The sequence below is a fragment of the Rhopalosiphum maidis genome, chromosome 4, assembly GCF_003676215.2.
Source record: "Rhopalosiphum maidis isolate BTI-1 chromosome 4, ASM367621v3, whole genome shotgun sequence".
In the NCBI taxonomy this organism is placed as follows: Eukaryota; Metazoa; Arthropoda; class Insecta; order Hemiptera; family Aphididae; genus Rhopalosiphum; species Rhopalosiphum maidis.
The window spans coordinates 29,498,673-29,515,664 of NC_040880.1; the positions used below are offsets into that span (position 1 = coordinate 29,498,673).

Sequence of the window (16,992 nt, forward strand, 5' to 3'; positions counted from 1 at the left end):
ATGCAGTTGACCCACTTTTAAAAACATTTGGCAAAAATAGCATGTATGTAGGTATACAATTATAAAAATGTACGATATACATTGGACGACTAGCATCTACAATATTTGTAGCCATATGACTCATAACTTGGTAAAAACTAAGAAAAATAAATAAACAAATTAAAGAATATTTTTGGAATCCTCCCACACAAATGTATTCCACAGTCAATAATAAAGGCCAACTAACAAACACTAATTTCAAATGTACAAAAATAAATTCGTAACGATTGGTGAATAATAAATATATATGAAAATAGAACACTTGTGTATAAATACGACGAAAAACGTACTTTTCATAATAGTTGGCTTTAAAAAATCACACAAGTTACATCTTTATTTTTCATTAAGTCCATAGTGCCCGAAACCAAATTTTATTGTAGTAAGTAATTTTGTACGTTACATAGATTATTATAAAGGTACCTACATTATATATTGAATATATAGGTAACACCTACAATAATATATTAATATAGCTTATAGGTATTATGATGTATTTGAATAAAGTATTAGCAATGATGCCGTGATGGTGATCCATTTATATTTATTAGCTTCACTTATTTTTCAAGTAAATTTGTGTTTTATACAGTTTTTAGTTAAAGTATATTAAAACTGAGTGTAATAAGTTATTGTAGACGTGTAGCCAATAGGCACGTAAATGGATTACCATATTAACCTTATTTTTCATATCTGCACTTGTTATGGACTATATAGTTACCTATTAGTTATTGTTATTACGTAGTTGTACTTGCATGATGTATTGATCTGTTTTATAACGCATTAAATTCACAGAAATGTCTATGGTGCCATTGTTCTTCCGAGATTGGTGGGAAGATTTCGAACGTGAGCGATTACCAAGACGATTATTGGACCAACACTTTGGTCTAGGATTGCATAGAGATGATCTTTCCAATTTAACGTCTACTCTTACTTCTCCTTCTCTGAGATCAGCTGCATACTATAGACCATGGCAAGGTGTACTTAACAGACAAAATAGTGGTACGTCCAACCTTAAGTTTGATGACAAACAAGTACAAGTTATATTGGATGTCCAACAATTTGGACCCGGTGAGATAACAGTTAAAACATCAGAAGGAGCAGTGATTGTTGAAGGAAAACATGAAGAAAAACAAGATGAGCATGGTTTTATATCCAGACAATTTAAAAGAAGATATTTATTACCTAAAGATGTGGATATAGAACAAATTGTTTCAAGTTTGTCTTCAGATGGAATACTAACAGTTAGCGTTCCTAAAAAGGTAAACAATTTTAATTAACCTAACTAAACTAATGGTACCAATCTGGTGTAACTAATTACTATAAATAATAAATATGTAACATTATCTTATTTATATCTATAAAATTCACTATTTATTATTTAATAATAACAATATATTAAAAATTATCTATTTCAAAACATAAGTTTCATTTAGTTTCCTAAAAAAATTAAAAAGCTGAGTCAAAATAAAACCTTTTAGAAAGAATCAAATTCCAGATTTGATTAGGTACACATTACTTACGTTGATTAAACTGAATAAAAAATATTTTACTTAATATTTGTAAAAAAATTTTTACCTATAATTAAGTGTTAGAAATGTTTTTTTAAATGTTAATTTGAATAAAATCATAAATGTCGTGTATTATACTGTATCATTAAGTTGTTTAATAGATTGATAGATGAATAGTACATACTATAGCATTCGCCAATTAAACACTCCTTTTAGAATGAGTTTGATTTTAAAATTGATGTTTAGTTGGCGAATGCTATAGCAATAAAGTCCATCAACGTGCTAACTAATAGACACATTGGTAGACTTAATGTTTTAAATTAATCAAAACTTAGGCGATTTTTTTTTTATTTCTAATAGCTTCACTCTTTTTCTAATTTTATTTTTTGAAATAATTTTTTTTTTGGTTTGGTTTGATCAATGTACTAAATCAATATTTAAGAAGTTATGGTGTTTCTATTTCAACTAGAACTTTATAAAAACACAATAAATAAATAAAAAATCTACATACTCATTGACATATTTATCATTTCCCGATTGAGTACTAAATTAGTTTATTTTTTTTTATAATGGTTACTAGATAAGTACACACAATACATATTACAGTAGCTGTTTTGACTTTATTTTATGAGAGATAAATTACATACTCTGTGAAAAAGTGGAAAATTGGCAAATATAATTCTAGATTCTATATATTTCTTAAACTTCTAGCTAATGCATTTTAAATATCAGAATTATTTATTTAATTCATAGATTAATTGTTAACCGTTAACAGAATAAAAATAATATGTTCTGTTGCTCATAAGTTTAATTTGTGCATTTATTTTTTATAGGAAAAACAAGTAACAAGTGAACGTAGTGTACCAATTATTCAAACAGGAATACCAGCAGTAAAAGCAGCTGAAACAGTGAAAAATGATGAAACTCCCTTAGTTACTGAGATTAAAGTTGAACATCAATAATTTGATTTATTTTTATTTACATATTATACCAATAATGTATTTTTAATGATGGTTTATTAAAAAAAATCTTTCATAAATCAAGTAAAACATGATTATTATTTTTTTTTAGTATATTTAAATTCATAATTTTTATTCAGTGACAAAGCTTTTAAAGTTAAATCAGTGGTAAATTTATCATATCCATAATTTTTTTAATTTTTCCAGAAACATTAGGTCCAATATAAATTAAAAACCTGTGAATATAGAGATAACTAGACTTCATCTGCAGTGGCAGCCTTGCTAATAACCGGCGCCACCTTATTAAATCAAAAAATGCCCCATTCCTTCTTGCTGTGGTTTTTTTCTGAATAAAAGTTGTAAACCACTAGATTTAAAACTCGGTTGACTGGCTCCTTACAAAAATTGCAGGGGCAGCCCAGGCACCCTAAGCTGCCACTGTAGACACGCCTATGCCTGTGAATAATACAAATAATTATATCTATCCACAATAGGTAAAACTACACAGTATTTATTATATAGTGCAAATATGCTTTAAAAATGTACACAATTGTTATAAAATATACATTTTACTAAAAAATATTTTTATATTTTATAATTAATACTAAATATTTATTATAAAAACAAAAATAATAAATAACACATAATTTTGACATTTTTAAAAGTTCTTTTGTTTTTTTATACTACTTTGTTAATTTTTATTGAACTAGAAGTTAAATATAATTTATAATCAATTAAAATTTTTTTATACACATTATTTAAAAATGAATATTATATAGGTACTATTAAATATAAATTATATTATAGACATATTATGTTACATTACCTTAGCGTGACTGCTAGCTTTTCTGCAGCAATTATGGGTTTTCTAACTTTGATGCTTGGGTTGGTTTTTATATCTTCCTCAACTAGGTTCAATACATAATTAAATTGATCCCAGCTTAATCTGAAAAACTCACTGAATTTGGTTTTGTCTCACCATAAATGTTTTTCAATCAGAACACTGAAAAATCCATCAGCTTTCCTGGCTAAGTACATTTCATACACTTCATTTTTATTTTTTGACAGAACGTATTTTATGATGACTTGTAAAGAAGTAGTTTTAAGATACATTTTTGTTTTTTAGTTAAGGACATGGTTAAACTAATAATAATATTTTAAAAAACACACTTATGAATATACAAGTATAACCTAAACAAACAGAGAACTTAAAACAACTAAGTGTACGTACCCATAGAATAAAGATACTTTTAAAGATTATTTAAGCCATGTTTACATAGGAATCAATATTAGATCATGCGGCCAAAATTCAAATCGCGCCATGTAGGCTGCGCGTCTAGGCGCATGCATAGGAATTACACCTTAAAAGACTCTTGTACTTTTTAATACATATATTAATCTCTTGTTGATGCCATGCATTAGGAATGAAAACTTCTACAATTATTTGTTTTAAGAAGCATTCACCGATCAAACATACCAACAAAATAATAATACAAAACATCAAAGCTAGAAATATACTCATTATGTATAAAGATAAAGGTTTAATTATTTTCTTAGATGAATTAAATTGTTTTTAATTGTATTTTATTATACGACAAAAATAAATTTATCCAAAAAAAAAGTTACAATTTGTGCAATGCATGAACATAAAACTGTTGTAATTATTAATATAAATGTTTACATTACAAATAATTAAATGCAATAAGCAAAATTTGTATTATAATATATTATTAATAGAAGTATTAAAGTAAATATATTACTAATTATTATTTATATATTTAAATGCATACAAAGAACTTGCAAAATTAGATTTTTTTTTAAAAAAATACTAATATACCAACTCCCCAATTAATTTAAATAAAAAAAATAGTATCAGCTTCAAGCAATATTGAAATATATTTATAATGATCATAGCTTATGATAAATTTAATGCATCTCTTAATCCCTCCCCCCCCCCAAAAAAAAAACAGTCTATACAATTAAATTAGGAACAAAATTTGAAAATATCAAAGCCCCATGAAATGATGAAAATCATAAATAACAAGAAAATATGAAACTAAAGAATCACAATACAAAATGCTTTTGCTTTCTTTGTGTGAATATAAAATAATATCTATTGAGTTCCAATTAATTCTTGTCAAGATCTTTAGCTTCTCCAAGAATTTGTAAGAGCAATTCATGTACAGGTTCAAATATTTTACGATAACATGTATCAGTTGGATGTAGATAATCAAGCATATCTTGAGCACTCAATGTATCATCTGATTGTAACAGACCTGTATTGACTGTGATTACTTCTAACCGAGAAATTGACTTTACTTTTTCATGCATAATTTCATTGACTTTAGAGTTACGAACACGTAAAGGATTAGGCCTTGCTCCACGAGGTAATAAATCCTGAAAACATAAAATTTATATACAAACTATTTTATATCAAAACATGATTCAAGAATGAAAATTAATGTTCATCTTAATATTATTCACTTATCAATAATCAGTTAATTTTAGATTTTAAAAAGAGCAAAACAGCAAATAGTTTACAAAAAATGAATCAATAGTTCGCAAAATATTACTAATACGTTAAACATTTTAATTCTGGTAGAATTTTAATTTGTAATTGTGATCATTATTGCTTTTAAATATTACAACACTATATTGCATACATAGAAAATTAAATATAAAAGTTTAGTTATAGTAAAGTAATAATTTATCTAGTTTAAATGTATCTTTAGACAAAATACAAATTACATTACAAAATAATTACCAACAAGATGATATAGCATTCCGGAAGCTTGGATTTGATTTCTTTGATAATGGTTAAAATACCTTCCGATATTTCATCAGGAGTATTACCAAAATTGTTTGTACCAACATGAAGAACACACGCCTAAAAATTAATATTATGATTAATGAAGAGCTTTAATAAGAAAAGAATAATTTAACTTTTTATGTTCTATAATTGTTTAGTTTAGTTCTTGTAAAGTATACAAGATATAAATGTATATATTAATTATATTCTAAACTAGTATTAAGGGTGATAATTTAATTAAATTCCAATTTCAAAACTCTATGATAATACTACGAGTAACTAATTTTTGAAAGTAGAAAAGGAACTTAATGATTGGTTTATATTGATAATAATAATTTGAAACATTAAAGGAACTAGTAAAATAATAGAAAATAGCTAATATAAATATATCATTAATATATTACATTTGTAATACACAATCAGATATAAATACTTATAGGTCCTTGTAATGGTCAATTAATAACTATTATATTTTTAAATATGTATTTAATCAAATGAAAAACACATAATGTTGGAGGAATAATAAAAAAGATTTATCATTAAATTAGTATCGGCAATTAATCTTTCTAAAATAAAATTTTTCAATTATTTATTAATTTTAATTTACAAGGATAGTTACATTTACTAAGTACTAATTAGAACTAACTATTAGATATTAGTAATGACTAATCACCTAGAAGGTAATATCCAAACTATTAAATTATTTACAATAGAAAAATGTCTTACACAAAATGAGTTATGAACTTATAAAGTAATATAATTATACACAGTAATTTATGAAATTGTTAGCAACAATAGCATTAAGATAGAATGCTGATAACATTTTACCTAAAATTTTATTTTGATGAATAGGTGTATATAAACAGCATTATGAACTGGAGAATGGTACACCTCTCTAAGTGTATTGTTTGACAAATCGAGCTCAAATAAATTAAATAATATAATACACATATAAATATGTATACATTAACATTTAAAAATGTCTCATCACTTACTTTAGGTTTAATATTATCAAGAATCCCACTTTGGATTCTCCATAATACTCCTTGGGTAAGATCACCACCAATACCAAAATTTAAACAATGGAGAGGTTCAAATAAATCATTCCATATAGGACTTGACTGTAACTTTTGAATAATGGAATCTCCAATCATAATAACATCAGGTTCACGTTCTTTTGCTTCAGATACATGACGTTCATGCTAATAAATATATAAAATAGCATATTGTATAAATATTATCAAATAATTAAAATTTTAAATTATATACCTGGCTCATCCATCTGTTGTCTCCTTGTATATCAATAGGAATCTCAGGAATTGTACAAGGATTCATTTTGACTCAAATTTAAGTAGTACAAAAATAATTTAGATTATGTTATGACATACAAGTTTAAAATACCTAAAATCTTGTGCACCTTACACCTACTGTAATGTACTTGTAGTAAATACTAAAATTAATGTGTTAATACTAAATTAGTAATGATTAATATGTTTATAAAACCATGTAAAAAGAACAATATTTTAGATCATACAAATTTGATAAAATCCGTTCAGTGATTTTAGTGGCTCAATTAATTTAACTACAAATTCTAATGTAGAAATAAGGTACCTAATATCAATTATTTAATGTTGTATTGTTATATTTTCACATCAGCTGATTATTTAAATTTTTATCAAAATAAAACAATATAATATTGATTAAGTGTTATCATTATGACATCAACTTACTACTCAACTAGTCAACTACAATAAACAGTACTACACCAAAGTATGCGAAATGCTAATATAATCGAAAATTGTTAAATAATATTATTTATTTATTTATTTAATTACAGTATTCAAATTTAAAACTACTTTGTTCTACAGTTAAAAACCTATTCTTTAATTATTTAATAAAAGACATACATTTTCAATTTGTCTCTTACATAACTAACAATTTATAATCATGTCAATAAGTGAATTCCCTTGTGTTTACATATATAGTTGTTGTGATGATGATCCATTGAAAATAATTAAATGTAAGCCTACATTTGTACTCATTATTATTAAGTGATAAAAGATTATTAAAATAATATATTAAACACAGATTAATGGTACTATTATATAAAAATATATGTATAAGTAAGTTTTAGTAAACTTGGTGCCTCTCACATTTACAATTTAACTGCTTTTAGAAAATGTGTATTCTACTTATACATGTGAAGTATAACATTAAAACTGTAAGTTAAAACTTTCAACAAGCAGATCCTACCTTCCTATAAACAAGTGACATTGTCATGGTCATACAGAATAGCCAATTTATGTATATATATATATATATATATATATATAAATAAATACAGTAAATGATTAAATTATTAATATATATAAATAATCACTCCTAAAGCCCATTTTAAATTCAAATATCAACTAAAATATACAATTTAAACAAAATACAAACATTTCAAAATATTACAATTTGCATAATTACTAATATTCTACCAATTATTTCTAATTTGATCTTCAATTAAGATCTTGGCATTAAAACAATAGTTGAATTAACTAAAATTTCTTTACTCAATTATAAAATCACAAAAAATCCACTAATAAAAACTATATACATCCTGATATTGTGTCACTCCTAAGAAATTTTTGTCACAGGCTTAAAAGGAAATGGCACAGGGATCTCATTTAATCCTCTAACGCAAATTTTAAGTTAGTATCACTAATGGCTAGTTTATTTAATCACACATCACCAATAATGCTTTTATCCCCTATCTCACATGTACTTAATTATAAAAATTATATTTTATTTAAAAATAAAATTACACTTTATAGTAGTTTTTTTTTAGTTAAACAACGTCATTAATCCTCCAAAAATGTATAAATTACTTACTGTGTAAAGAGGAGAAAAAAAATATAAAGAATAAAAAATAATTTATTTTTATTCCATATAGGTAACTGAAATTGTACGTATCGTATTAGATAGTATAAGTTTTTTTGTTCTACTCGTTTATTAATAATTATTTAATAAGTTATTAATTTTATGTATTCAGTAATCCAGTGTTATAATTTTTATAGTATTGAGGAACGAAGAAAGTATTGAAATTTGTAATAATGAAGAAAATATTTTATCAAATCGTTGGACAATTGACTGCAAATATTACACTGCTGATATAAATTTATGTACTTCCATTAGCTTAAATAAACTACCTGATCAATTTGTACACAACATTAATGCTATAATCATTCTTTTCGACATTGATAATGTAAATATTTAATTATAATAATTTAAATTTTTGCAATAGATAATATTTTGATTGTTTGACTGTTTTAGAGCAATATTATAGAAACCATAAATAAATGCTTACCTTTAGTTGAAAAAAGTCAAGCGGAAGTTTTGATACTATTAAGTGAAAAAAACATTGATAATCATGTGTCCAACAATGCTACTAACAGTAAAAGTAAATTTTATTATAACAAAAAAAGAATTTTTATACTTTTATAATTTTTTTATATTGTTTCTTATAATTATTAAAGTTTTTGAATGGTGTCGAAAAAACCATTTTGAATTAATCGTGCTTGAAGAAATTGCTGATGAAATGGATACAACTGGAATTGAACGTGTTAAACAAGCTCTTTATGCACATCATTGGCCAAATCTTAAGGCCAAATGTAAATAATTTAAGATTAACTTAGTTAGCTTAATTATTATTTACGTATATATTTTATTATGTTAAGGTCAAATAACAAATCCTAGTACAAAATCAATAATTGAAGACAGTGTAATTAATTCACAATTAAGTGGAGGATTATCAGATTTAAAAATGGACACAGAACAAGAAGCTGAATTGGATAGCGATTTGTTTAGTAATTATAATAATTATAATAAAATTAAGTTTATTTACTATATATTTTCAACTTATTTTAGCTGAAATGTTTGAAGGAGACTTTAATTTTTTCAAGACTATTGACAAGGTTAGAAAATTAAAAGAACAAATTTCTGCAATGCCTGATGAAGAAAGAAAAGATGCTGCTGAAAAGACATTGACAGAGTGTTGGAAAGCGTTTTTTGGAGATGATGTAGACCTTTAAGTATTATTTATTACATAGTGAAGTAAAAAGTATTATATCAATTAAATAAATACACCATATAATATATTATAGTATCATAAAAGTTTACAATACAATTTATTTGTCTAATCTACAAATAGGGTTATCTTGAACCATTTGTAAATTAACCCTAGGTCCAACTAAATCTCTAATATTGTTAATGCCATATTTAATCATAGTTGGTCTCTCTAAAGATAATCCCCAAGCTATAACATTTACTTTTTCTGGTAAGCCCATTGGTAATAGCATTTCAGGACGAAACATTCCAGAGTTACCAATTTCAATCCATTTTTGTAGTCCTTGATGATAACAAAATATTTCCATACTAGGTTCTGTGTATGGATTGTAAGCAGGTTTGAATTTGATTTCAGTCATTCCTAATCGTTCAAAAAACGTGTGAAGAACTCCAATTAAATCTCCCAATGTTAAATTGTAGTCAGCTATTACTCCTTCTACTTGTTGAAACTCTGCCAAATGAGTAGCATCTAAAGTCTCATTTCGAAATACTCTATCAATACTAAAGTACTTAGTCGGTTTGAAATCTTTAGCTAAGCCATACAACATACGAGCACTTACTGCAGTTGTATGAGTTCTCAAGACATTTTTCTTAGCTTCATCTAACGACCAATCATAACCATATCCTTGGGAACCATAGCCTCCTTTTGAATGTACTATTTTTACCTTGTTTAAATATTCTTGAGGAAAGTTTTCACTAGTTTGAGGGTTGTCCAAAAAAAAAGTATCATGAGAGTCTCTTGCTGGATGTTGTTGAGGTTGGAATAATGCATCAAAATTCCAAAACGAGCTTTCAACAAAATTGTTAGTTGGCATTTCAGTAAAACCCATTTCAAGAAATATTTGACGAAAGTCTGAGCGAACTTTTAATAAAGGATGTAAGCAACCAGCTGATTGAGGTTGGCCTAAAGCTTCAAAATTGTAAGGTTTGAATGGAGTTGACTTCCATGAACCAGATAATATCATTTCTGTAGTGAGTTCAGTTTCTAGTTTTACAATAGACGTTGTAAATTCTGGACCCTTGCCTGCAAAAAGTAATATAATTAAAAATATTGTAATAAGTAATAAATTCAAAAAAATGTAACTACCTATTGTGAAACTTTTTATAACAACTTCACGGATAAGTTTTCGTTTTTTATAATCCAACTTGTCAGACTCGGAAATTTGATCATGAGATGCTTTTAGTTCCACCAAATCTTCTTTAACCTTATCAATGACAGAATCGACTTTTTTCATCACTCTGTTTAATGATCGATCTATGACTATCCAACCCTTTGACATTGCCTGACTAAATCCAATTTTTGCATTTGGTATTGACATTAATTCCTTTTGAGGTATTCCATCAGATGGAACAGCATTATATAGGTTTACCTCATAACTACCATTCAACAAAACTGATTCTCCTTCATCAGTAAGTTCCCAATATTTGATTGTCACTGGATCTGCAGTAATAATATTTCCCAAAGCCAATATGCTTTTAACAACGCCAATAATTTTTTGATGGTCAATATTGTTTTCTTTACTGAAGTCCCATGTGCTAAAGCAACCTTTAGTATCCAAAACTTTTAACAACTGCTCTGAATCCATGACTAAAGAGCGTTAAAATATTATGAATCAATAAATTTGATTAAATAACACGGCAGCAGGTACAAATGTGCGGCACAAAAAAAAAATTAGTAAATTTTATTATTAAAAATATCAAACATTCCACAATTCATATTATTTCAATAATATTATTATCAAAATTGAATGACAACAACTTGAATGCTAGAGATAATATTATCATAAACACTAATGATACCGGATACCAAACTAGTTGTTATAGCTAGAAAAATGTATGAGGAATGTTGCATTCAATTTTAAAATTTTGGAGGTATAAAAGAATTTTTGTATGTACCTATCACGATAAAAGATATCTTTAATCGTGGTACCTATCTATTTCTTACAATATAATTTGAACATTTCCAAGATTTTATTCTTAACAGAATTCAACTTTAAACGTCAATAAAAAGATTTTGTGGATAAGGCCGTAACTGGAGAGGTCCAAGGATTCGGACTCCTTTCTACGAAATATTTATAAGCAGAAACCTTTTAGTGAACTATAATTGATTTAAAAAAAAATGTTGGATCCTACGAAAAGCTATAGCTATTAGCTGTATATCTGTAATTTATTTATTATTATGTACTTCTATGTTACAAATAGTCTTATTACCTATTAAATTTACACGGAATCAACTATAATATGTAATTTTTAAAAATAAAACCTATTCAAGATAAAATATTGAAAAGTAAGATTACGAATTTAAAAATATAATATGTTATATAGCATTGAGGTTATATCATATTAATTAGAATTTGGTACGTCCGCGGTCTTATATACAGTATATAACCTAACCTAACCTATGTACAGTATATAAGACCGCGGGTACGTCGTTCATATGCTTAATTTGGAATGATTAAAGGGCCAGGCTTAGACCTCCTAGTTTTATATTATTTAGGCTCCTAGTTTTTGTTTTATAATTATATTATTTTTATAATATTGTCACGATATATCTTAATAATTAATCTGTTCTACTACAACTGTTGATACTGTGCTACGACTTACAACTAAATTACAACCATGAAAAAAAAATGTCATGGTTACAACTTTATAAGTCTATAACAATGGACCGTCAGCTATGGTCTGTGCCATAAAAATGATATTGGTCCGTGGCCTTCGTGCTTTCTAGTTTATAAACTTTTATCACAGAATATTGATAATATCACCGAACAATAATATGAAAATACATAATAAAAATTATTAACTACGTTTACGTATAAATATTCATATTTTATAATCGTTTTATGCTATAATAGAAGACAGCTGATAAACCAAGAGAAAACAAAATATTGTTTTGTGATGAGATAAATAGATCATCATAATTTTTTATGTTTTTGTTATCTGTAACAAATTACATAATACTTAAATTTGTCATTTAAAAGTTACAACTTACTGAGCAATAATATTGAGCCATTAAACAATTATAAAATAATAAAAATTAATTTAATCCTCATTTTTAACGATTAGATTTTTATTTATAGTCATAAGGTAAAAATAAATGTGTTATTATTAATTTAATTACTACAACCTACTACCTACTTGTAAACGTAGAGCATATTATTATTATTTATTATCATTCAACAATTACAGTACGTTATACGTCTCAGCTCTAAGATAGATAATAGTAATCTAGAAGCATAGTACAGCTTAAATTATTTTTACTTATTACGTACTATATAAATGATTATATTTCAAAATTAATTAATGATATAAAAGCAGTCTACTGTAAATAACTAAATTAGTATTCCACTATTGTGTAATATTCTATTCATATATATTCTATACAGTGCAATTTAAACGCATGTTCATTCTTTTTTAAAACAAATGTATCGAATAACTTTTAAATGTATCAATAACAAATTCAAAATATTTCAATTATGACTGAAGTAAACGACTCTGAGGCCTCTTCAATATACAGGTAAGATACTATTTTATTATTTTTATAAAATATAAATAACTTAAACAAATATCTGGAGAAAGTAATATTTCTTTATTACCATTTTAGAGGGTGTACTTTTTGGAGCTGGTTTCCTTGGAGCTCAATGTCTTGGAAATGTTTACAAGAAGCCGAGCGGAAATTATTCGCATGTACATTATATATATCTTAAAAATTTTTTTTATTTTATATTTCATTATTAACAATTATTTATAGATGTTCAATCTCCATACCGCACTCGATATGTTAACCTAGGCCCAGTTGTTGAACAAGAAGATAAAATATGGACATTAGAAGTTAACACGGAAAAACGTGAAACCCCTGTAGTTTTGTTACATGGTTTTGGTGCTGGTATTGGACTTTGGTGTATGAATGTTGACAAAATATCAAATAATTGTAGACCTGTTTATGCCATGGATCTATTGGGTTTTGGTCGTAGTTCTAGGCCAAAATTTAGTACAGACCCAGAACAAGTGGAACATCAATTTGTAAATGCTATTGAAAAATGGAGATCAGAAATTAAGCTTGAAAAATTTATTCTTCTTGGCCATAGTTTTGGAGGATATTTAGCTACTGCTTATTCTATACAACACCCTGAAAGGTATAGCAATTAGTTATACTCAGGCGCGGATTGAGATATAAAAGTATGGGATGGAATATTTATTAATGACATACATTTATAATTTTATGAGTAATTCTCAATACTTTTTACTTATTAGGTTTTAATAACTGTCCATAGAATAGCTCTACCTCAGTATCTTTAGTTCTTTGATAAATAAACAATATATAATATTATAAATATAGTAGAAGAAAGGTATGAATAATTGTCATCACTCTTCAGTTATTTAGGAACCCTCGTATGGGATACTTTTCAGCCAATGTCCATTACAATAAATTACATTTACGTAATAACTATCATTGTTATGTAGTATGTATACATAAATATAGATTACACTCCCAAGAGCATTAAGCAATTTTTTTTTTTATATTATAGATTTGGCAAATATTTAGATATAACAGCAAAGTATATAAAACATAGGATACCGTAGCACCCCTGCACCCAATCCTGTCTGCGCTTTGATTAACTTGTCAAATAAATAGTTTTTAAAATATTTTGTATAGAATTCATCATTTAATACTTGCTGATCCTTGGGGATTTCCCGAAGAAGACAAAAACTTTAAGAGCAAAATTCCTTGGTGGGCCAAAGGAATATTTTATGCTCTTAAATCATTAAATCCATTGTGGCCAGTAAGATTTGCTGGTCCTTATGGTAAATTTATCTATATAGTTTTTTTTATTAAGTTAATAGGTTTTAAACCATTAAAATAATTTTATGTGCTTATCAATTTTAAAGGTCAATGGTTAGTGACAAATTTGAGATCTGATATATTGAAAAAGTTTGAACCAGTTCTTGGAGAACAAACAACTGTGATTGGAGAGTATATATTTCAATGTAATTCTCAACGTGCAACGTATGTTTTATTTATTTTTTAAAATTATTTCATTTTGTAATAGTAATTTTTTTATTACTTATTTTCTAATTTAGCCATTTCAGTTTAAATAGTATTATAAGATCTTAATAGTTAGTATTTTTTAGTTAAATTTTTCTTCAATAACTAAAAATTAATATTATATTCAATTAACTTATAGTTTTAAGAATTAAGAGGGATATACTGTAAATAACTTCATTTGTATTATCAAAACTATCACATACTAAACAAGTACAAATTTATAATTTATTTCTATAATAAAAACAAAATTATTATGGTACATTTTCTCTGCAGCATCGAACAATGGAACAGCATAGTGTTCAGTGGTGGATTTTCAAAAATTTCCTGGGGGGGTCCTAAAAAATAGTATGTATTTCAAATATATTATTTTTATTTTTATAAAAACAAATGTACTATAATGTATGTGGATCTAAAATTCAAAATTTACAAAATAAAATCTAATCTTATATAATTATATATGTATATATCAGTGTCAGAGGGGTCCAGACCCCCCCTCTCTGTAAATCCACCACTGATAATGTTATGGTACCAAACTACCAACTATATTCAGACTGGTAGTTGACACTAGTTGCGGCATTCAAATGTTCAGATGATGTGAGGAAAACATACTTTAAGAGATTTAATAAAACAATATTCACACAAGACATATAAAATATTTCTAGATTATAATCATACATATTTTAGAAAATACTGTACCTGCTTATGTTGTCTCTGTTGTACATATGTTTTACTGCTAATCTATGTACCGGATTTAGATTAGAGCAAATTTATGTATTATTGAATTTGTAAAGGATAATATTAACTAAGATCGAGCATAGTTCTTATTTTTAAATAAAATATAATCAGCTAATAACTAATAAGTAACTAAATAATTCATTAAAAAAAAAAAATTAGCTCGAGATCAGTTAATATTCTCTTGAATAAATTCATTAATATAATATGTAAATTCGCTCTAATATTAACTATAATTTAACTTAGTTAAGAATTAAGTACATCAATTTGATATGTTAGATGTATATAAGATAGACAACACAGCAATTAAAGCGTCTTCTAAACATAGATTATTTTTTAAGTAGGTACATATATACCTATGAATAATGAAAAATAAAAATGTATTATAAATCTGTTGGTTATCTAGATTATCTAGAGTTTTATATTTAAAGATATTAAACAAAAATTATCTTTTAACTTATGAATTATTATTTGTAATAATGTAATATAAGTTGTATTTAATATGTTTTAGGGGTGAAAGTGCTTTTACGTCATTAGTTACTGGTTTTGGTTGGGCAAAGAACCCAATGATTAAACGTATACAGTATTTAGATAAAAGAGTGCCCATTACATTAATTTATGGACAAAACACTTGGATGGATAAAAGTATTGGAGAGAAAATTAAAGCAGAAAGAAAAAATTATTTTGTACATGTTGAGGTTATACATTTTAATTATTAATAATTAATATATTTCATTATATACTTTATAAGGAATATTTTCATTATTATAGACTATACCCAATGCTGGTCATCATGTTTTTGCTGATCAATTTGAAGTATTTAATAATCTAGTAAATAAAATATGCGAAGAAAATGTACTTGAAAATGAAGAATAACAAAATAAATCACAATATTGTAATAGAGTTATATGATTTATATTTATATTACATGTTACATTAATTATTTATTTACATTAAAATAAAGTATTAGTTCATTTTACTTAAATCCATATCATCATCGTCCGACTCTAATGGTTTTACTTGACTCATTAACAAGAATTTATCAATTTTATCAGTGGAATCTTCGTCCATGTATGTAGTATAAGGTTCCAGTGTTCCGCTTTTTCTTTTTGACATACGCTCTGTTATTGTATCCAATCGACCCTTTAATTTAAGTAGTTTCCAATGGTACGATGACATGTTTTCTAATGGGGTTATGTTAGGAAAACACTATAAAGTATGTAAAAATAACAACGATTAGTTAGTAACAAAACTGGGATTATTTCACCTTAGCTATTTAAAACAATAGACCTCTAACAATTGGGAATTTGGGATTGTACTAGAGGTAATTAGAGTACCCATTGATAAATTTTTATGTGTTTTCATTTTTTTTTTTTATCTGATTAAAATGTTTACATATTAAATTTCTTACCTCGCCGGATTCCATTTTATAAGCTAAGTATCTATTTGAATTTCGATGCGAACCCACGAACCACTATGGTACTATGTGAATACTGTATTGAGTGAGACTAGCGAAACACGCACCTGAAAAAGTTTAATATTATCTTTATCACAAAATTACCGTATAACAGGATGCTTTCAAATTTTTTATTGATAATAAAAAATAAAATGAAAGGACTAATCCCATTTTTGATAAAGAAATCTTCATATCAAACGTGACCTAGGTTAGCTATTAGTACGGTTGTAACTGTGACCATGGCCGATAAGTTGCCTATAGGATACCCCTCATTCAAATTATATCCATTCATAAATTATTCAATCAATACTTTGAAACACGGACTTATAGAAAAT

At 26.1% G+C, this 16,992-nt stretch overlaps 6 protein-coding genes across 6 annotated transcripts; 3 read left to right on the forward strand and 3 right to left on the reverse strand.

Annotated features, from left to right (window-relative positions):
• The first annotated feature begins 260 nt into the window (after nucleotides 1-260).
• On the forward strand, nucleotides 261-2,587 carry LOC113549841 (protein lethal(2)essential for life-like). The gene is made up of 3 exons (XM_026951317.1): nucleotides 261-418; nucleotides 829-1,295; nucleotides 2,378-2,587. The coding sequence occupies exons 2-3, from the start codon at nucleotides 831-833 to the stop codon at nucleotides 2,504-2,506; spliced, it is 594 nt and encodes a 197-aa protein (XP_026807118.1). The 5' UTR covers nucleotides 261-418; nucleotides 829-830; the 3' UTR covers nucleotides 2,507-2,587.
• Nucleotides 2,588-4,434: 1,847 nt separating this feature from the next.
• Nucleotides 4,435-6,912, reverse strand: LOC113547966 (platelet-activating factor acetylhydrolase IB subunit beta-like). Its single transcript, XM_026948565.1, has 4 exons — nucleotides 6,582-6,912; nucleotides 6,308-6,514; nucleotides 5,268-5,390; nucleotides 4,435-4,900 (listed from the first exon to the last, which is right to left on the reverse strand). Exons 1-4 carry the CDS (start codon nucleotides 6,645-6,647, stop codon nucleotides 4,631-4,633), a joined length of 666 nt encoding a protein of 221 aa, XP_026804366.1. The 5' UTR covers nucleotides 6,648-6,912; the 3' UTR covers nucleotides 4,435-4,630.
• Nucleotides 6,913-7,059: 147 nt separating this feature from the next.
• Nucleotides 7,060-9,454, forward strand: LOC113547965 (alpha- and gamma-adaptin-binding protein p34-like). The gene is made up of 6 exons (XM_026948564.1): nucleotides 7,060-7,332; nucleotides 8,375-8,562; nucleotides 8,631-8,757; nucleotides 8,834-8,968; nucleotides 9,035-9,163; nucleotides 9,225-9,454. Exons 1-6 carry the CDS (start codon nucleotides 7,260-7,262, stop codon nucleotides 9,386-9,388), a joined length of 816 nt encoding a protein of 271 aa, XP_026804365.1. The 5' UTR covers nucleotides 7,060-7,259; the 3' UTR covers nucleotides 9,389-9,454.
• Nucleotides 9,426-11,135, reverse strand: LOC113547964 (phenylalanine--tRNA ligase alpha subunit). The gene is made up of 2 exons (XM_026948562.1): nucleotides 10,510-11,135; nucleotides 9,426-10,446 (listed from the first exon to the last, which is right to left on the reverse strand). Exons 1-2 carry the CDS (start codon nucleotides 11,006-11,008, stop codon nucleotides 9,485-9,487), a joined length of 1,461 nt encoding a protein of 486 aa, XP_026804363.1. The 5' UTR covers nucleotides 11,009-11,135; the 3' UTR covers nucleotides 9,426-9,484.
• Nucleotides 11,136-12,510: 1,375 nt separating this feature from the next.
• Nucleotides 12,511-16,148, forward strand: LOC113556473 (protein ABHD4). Its single transcript, XM_026961438.1, has 7 exons — nucleotides 12,511-12,939; nucleotides 13,027-13,109; nucleotides 13,174-13,558; nucleotides 14,080-14,228; nucleotides 14,313-14,430; nucleotides 15,713-15,899; nucleotides 15,973-16,148. The coding sequence occupies exons 1-7, from the start codon at nucleotides 12,899-12,901 to the stop codon at nucleotides 16,075-16,077; spliced, it is 1,068 nt and encodes a 355-aa protein (XP_026817239.1). The 5' UTR covers nucleotides 12,511-12,898; the 3' UTR covers nucleotides 16,078-16,148.
• Nucleotides 16,095-16,774, reverse strand: LOC113556481. Its single transcript, XM_026961449.1, has 2 exons — nucleotides 16,613-16,774; nucleotides 16,095-16,410 (listed from the first exon to the last, which is right to left on the reverse strand). Exons 1-2 carry the CDS (start codon nucleotides 16,625-16,627, stop codon nucleotides 16,168-16,170), a joined length of 258 nt encoding a protein of 85 aa, XP_026817250.1. The 5' UTR covers nucleotides 16,628-16,774; the 3' UTR covers nucleotides 16,095-16,167.
• Nucleotides 16,775-16,992: the final 218 nt, after the last annotated feature.